General features: G+C 36.4%; 2 protein-coding genes across 5 annotated transcripts in view; both read left to right on the top strand.

Annotated features, from left to right (window-relative positions):
* The window catches only part of LOC113217746 (GTPase-activating protein CdGAPr), a 46,006-nt gene that overhangs the window by 2,869 nt on the left and 37,840 nt on the right, over positions 1 to 5,297 (top strand). The window lies entirely within an intron of this gene.
* LOC113217748 (uncharacterized) lies at positions 7 to 4,855 on the top strand. Of its 2 annotated transcripts, none has more exons than XM_052266031.1 (2): positions 7 to 360; positions 492 to 4,855. In XM_052266031.1, exon 2 carries the CDS (start codon positions 679 to 681, stop codon positions 3,709 to 3,711), a length of 3,033 nt encoding a protein of 1,010 aa, XP_052121991.1. In that variant the 5' UTR covers positions 7 to 360; positions 492 to 678; the 3' UTR covers positions 3,712 to 4,855. The 2 variants fall into 2 exon arrangements, with proteins under 2 accessions (XP_052121991.1, XP_052121990.1); XM_052266030.1 differs by having other exon boundaries at positions 458 to 4,855.

Here is a 5,297-nt window from a genome sequence, read left to right as displayed (position 1 = left end):
GTGTGAGGCTGTTAATTTTAATTCTGATGAGATCGATATTCCTCCTCTCCTCTAAAGGCTTGCATACTTGGTCATTTATTTTTTGTTGCAGTTGTGTATTTTGATAATTGCCCACATGTTTATTTGAACTGTGATAAGACCGAAATTTTCCCCTTTTTTAAAAATGAGTTTTTGTTTTGTTGCCTGCAGTTCCTGAGACTTCACCAGAGAAAAAAGGCAAGGCTCGCAAAACAAACATTGAAGCTTCTCCAACAAAAAACCCTCAGAAGAAAAAGAGGAAGCTGGTAATCAAAGAGTCTGAAGATTCCTCAGACTTAGATGAGGCGATTTTCAAACCGAAAAGACAGAGGGTCACTTCAGGTAATGTACCTTGATGTCTGAACTTTTTCTTAATTTTCAGTGTTACCTTTTTCATTCTGTCATGATGTATATTGTTTTTTTATGTTTTTTTTTACAGAGAGTCTGGAATCTCACCTCACTTGTGATTTCAGGTCAGAGGCTGCAGCAAGTCCAGAAGAAGGTGTCCAAAAGAAGAAATTGCAATGTCGGTTCTGCCAGAAAAGTTTTAGCTGTCACCAAAGTCTAAGCAGGCATAAAAAAATCTGCAAGAGTAATCTAAATCCTCGGCCGTGCACCCTCGTTTGCAATACCTGTAAGAAACAATTTTCGCGCCGTTATATGTTTAAAGCGCATGTCACAAATTGTAGTGGCAAAAAGTTGCCCAACCATGGTGTGGGCAATATGTCTTGCCCCTATGATAAGTGTCCGAAGCGCTTCATGTTCAAAATTGACTTGTGTGAACATCTCTATGCAGACCACAAGGCTGACATTAAGCCTCCAGAAACGCATTTATTTAAGAATTTCGAAGAATTTTCCAAATTTAAAACCAAAATTGAAGATGAGACGTACTCATATTATTCACAGCAATTTGGAAAACGTAACGGCAGAACATATTATTACTGCCAGCACGATGGAGCCCAAAAAAGTCACCGTAGGAATGATGAGGCTACCAGGAAGACTGACCGGCGGAACAAAAAAGGACCAATTAAAAAAAATAATCTATGTTTATCAATGATGGCAGTAAAATGTTTGCCGAATGGAAGTATTCAAGTAGCATATAGGCCTACGCATCTTCACCCTTGCAGGCCGCAAGACTTGAAACACCAGCCGCTATCAACAGAAACCAATCAGTATATCTCTAAATTATTATCGTGGAATGTGCCTCCTTCTAAAATTGTTGAATGTCTCCGGGGCGATTCTTACAAAAGGAACAATCGTTTGAGCAGGAGCTCTATCAAACTAAAGAGAGACAACCTTGTTAAAAAGAAAACTATAACTGAAAGGATGAGAAAAAAGAAATCCAGTCTCAGATTTTCCAATAATGATGCAGAATCTGTGTACATGAAAGTCAACAAACTAATCCAGGAAAACTACAACCCTGTTCTCATGTACAAACCTCTTGGAGAGAAGACCATTATTGGACCCAAGGGGTCCGAAAATCTGCCAGATGATGTTTTTGTTTTAGCTATACAGTCAAAAGAGCAACTAGAAATGATGGTGGAAGGATGCAAAGAAATACTGGTCATTGATGAGACTCACTCCACCAACTCGTATGATTATAAGCTCTTGAATCTAATGGTGAGGGACAAGTTCAACCTTGGGTACCCTGTTGGTCATGCTATTTGTCACCCCTCAGAAGAGACAACTCTGCAGTATGTCTTCAAAGCCATTAAGGAAAGGTGTCCAGATTTATCAATTAATTGCTGCATCACAGACGATGACCCAAAATTAATAAATTCCGTCAATGCAGGATTGGGAGAAGCAATTTGGCATTTGTTATGTGTGTGGCACATACACCGTACAATTCAGTCAAATTTAAGAGAACGCATTAAGGATAATGATTTGGTCAATGAAATTTATGGCATTATGTGTGTTCTTATTGAAGAATGTGACGAATCTCAGTTCATACAGCTGAAAGATTCTTTTTTAAATGAATATTCGAACAACTGTCCAGAGTTTACTAAGTATTTTAACAATACATTCTTCCCAAAAGCGCATAAATGGGCAAAATGTTATCGCCTTAAACCTCATGCTGAAACTGAGACAACTATGCTCGTGGAGTCCTTTCACAACATTTTGAAGACTCATTACATGAAAAGAGCTCCATGCAAACGTCTAGACGACTTGATTGATCTTCTGTTGGATATTGAAGAGGATTACTACGTGAGGTACACAAATTCCGTTCTTCTGAAGACAATGTCTGATAAGGACCATAGAGCTCTGTCTAGACGACATCTGAAGGGCATTGAAATAAAAGACTCTGATGTCACCCTGGTATCAGAAAGATTCTGGACTGTGAAATCTCAAGAGAAAGATTCTTCTGAGGTTTATAGTGTAGTAATGTGTGCTGATCAATGTTCAAGTGACTCATGTATATATGCTTGTTGTTACTGTGACACTTTGTGCTCTCATTTATTCTCTTGCTCTTGCCCTGATATGTTTCCGCTCTGTAAACATATACATAAGGTATTTTCAATGATTGAGTTATCAAAGCCTCTTGAAAAGGAGAAGAAAGAGCCTGAATTTTTCTTAGGAGCTTTTGAGAACAATATTCCATTAGTTGAAGAGACAGCAGCTGACAGCCGTTCCAACTATACGGAAAGAAGTGTTCAACAGCGCATCCAAAAAATAAGAGAAATCATGGAAGACTTTGACAAAACTTATCTAGACAACAGTCCTGTAAAGAGAATTTTGCCACAGATTGAAACTACCCTGACCGACTTGCAAACTCAATGTAAAGTTCTGTGCTTCGATCCTCCAAGGGCAGTACCTGAAATGGAGGTGAAGACTCAGACTGCTCCAAATGAAAAATTACAGAAACAGTTAACGCCTTTTGTGAAAAAAACAAAAAAACGCAAGCCGACAGCATTGAAGAAGCCGCACAAGAAATGTGTCACAGAAATAAAAGACTTTCTACTCCAGGAGCACCAGGAGAGTGAAGAGAATGTTGACTCAGATTTAGCTCCTTTGTCCGAGTTGAATCATGAGCAGGCTACTGGTGAACCCACTATAGATATTGATAATCCTCTTGATGTTGTGATAGAATATCAGGGGATAAAGGTTTTATCATTGCATTTAAAGGCTCTAAATCCAACTCTTGATGAAAGAGAATTGCCTTTACTTCTTCAAGCAGATTCAAAATTTGTGCATGGCTATTTGTATGACGAAGTAATCAACATTTTCCTCAAGATGATATGCAATGAGAGTGTTTACGCCTGTGACACAACAGTTGCCCAAAGACTCTGTAGTGGAAATCAGAACTTCAAGAGTCTCCCCAAGAAACTCTCATCAAAAGAATTTATTTTATTTCCTGGTAATTCTGGCAACCACTGGATCATTATTGTTGCAGAAGTAAAATCTTCTTCATTATGGCTATACAATTCTCTCTCCTGCACAGGAAGCCTGTTATCAACATATGAAAGACAAATGTTAAGTGCTGTTGCTAAGTTTCTAAAAAATGTTTTCATTGAAACCAAATCTTGGTCTATCAAACGTCATTTTGATATTCAGAAGGATACCGTAAGCTGTGGTGTTCACATCTGCTGGTTTGCACTTCTTTTAACAAGAAAGTATAATTTAGCCCCTCTAGAAAATCCATCAGACTTTAGACAACACATTTATGACTCTATTCTCCTTCAAAAGGATTTGTAATTGTGCCTTCAAAATTTTATGTCATCAGTATTTTAGAATTTTTTCTTCTGTATATTTTATGGAGATTTTTCAAAAACCACAGAATGTACATTTGTTTTCTGTGGCATGTTGTTGCCTATTCAAATTGAGTGTGATACTGTAAATGTTACGTATTTGTTGCTCATTGTTGTTGTAAAGTATAAACAAAAATTTTTAACATGGTTCTATTTTAGGACATTTATTTAGGTGGGATTACAATGTAGTTGTAGGAACTGGGTTATCTTTATACTTCTTAACAAGAAAAGTTTTAAAAGAAATTCAGCTTGTAATGTGTTTTGTGGGAAACCATCCACAATTTTTATTTGAACATGTAAGCATACAAGTGCTTCCGTAATTCAAACACCTCTGTAAAAAGGGACGCTTTTAATGACTTCCTGAGAATGTCCTTCATACTGCCCGTTTAGCTTGAGCAGTTAGTAGTGAGACACTGTTTTCTTTTATTAAGAAGTCACCCCTAAGTACAATTTTTTGCCTTTTGAAACTTTTAAAAAAAAGGAACTTAGCACTACTATATGATTACAAGACTGCATATCTTTTGTTATATGTCCATGTATGTGTGATTTCTACCATGTCAATTTATTATTACCAATCAAAATGAGTCTTCTTTCATAGGTAATAAATGTGGAGACAAAATGCTCTACTCTAGGGTGTAGCGGGTGCCTACGTTTTCAGACATTTAATGTAACCTACGTTTCTTTCCTGGTGTCACTTGGTAATCTTATCTTATGTTAGTGTGTGCAAACCTTTGTGCTGTAAGAAATGAACGCTGATCTCATTGTGTGTTAATGTTTTAGAGTGAGTGCGCAGGAGGTAAGGGTAGCGCAACTCTTTATTCTTATTTTTCTCTTGAAAATGAGAAAAAAGATATTTTTGTGACCAATCTGGTATAGTATTATATTGTTTCTGAAGTGTTCAGTTTGTCATGGCCTACCTCTAATTGAAACTGGTCAATCAATGAAGACTTAAACTGTTGTTTCTTTTGTCCCTTTGTTGTTCAAAAATGATGTGTGTTCTCTAGCAGATTATATGAAACAATTTGACATTACCAAAATTTATATATGATTTATTACTTGTAATGCCAATAAAACTTGCACGGAAATAATTATTTCAATTGCTCATGTATTTTTTGTTTTTTTAAATTTACAACACACAAATATACCAAAGTACTATTGTATAAGAGAAGGAAGCCATATTGGTTGCACAATCTGATTTCTAGTCTAACAGTACATCTGAAAATAAATCTAGGAGAAAGAATACATAGTACACTAGATGAGTGATGTATGCAACAATAAGTATGGTTTGCTGCATTTGCATACCGTAACTACGTAATGAATTCCCTGGACCTAATTACTATGAGGAAATTCTCTATCGATGGTTCTATATAGAACCTTCAAATACAAAGATGAAATATTAATCCATGATGTCCTAATATGGTAGTGTATGGGGTTCTTCAAATCTGAGTTAACATTTTCAACACATATAGTAAATAGTCTGTTAAAGACTGATTGTTTCAAAAGGTTCAACTGGCTCACTAATGAAATTTGGCA

Source organism: Frankliniella occidentalis, unplaced genomic scaffold (genome assembly GCF_000697945.3).
Source record: "Frankliniella occidentalis isolate FOCC.00 unplaced genomic scaffold, Focc_3.1 Scaffold34, whole genome shotgun sequence".
NCBI classification, from domain to species: domain Eukaryota; kingdom Metazoa; phylum Arthropoda; class Insecta; order Thysanoptera; family Thripidae; genus Frankliniella; species Frankliniella occidentalis.
Note: the sequence above shows the minus strand (reverse complement) of the source record. Positions and strands in the feature narration are given on the sequence as shown.

Bases quoted from the DNA above. Each gene is read 5' to 3' on its own strand.
- LOC113217748 (XM_052266031.1), top strand. From the start codon at position 679: ATGTTTAAAGCGCATGTCACAAATTGTAGTGGCAAAAAGTTGCCCAAC.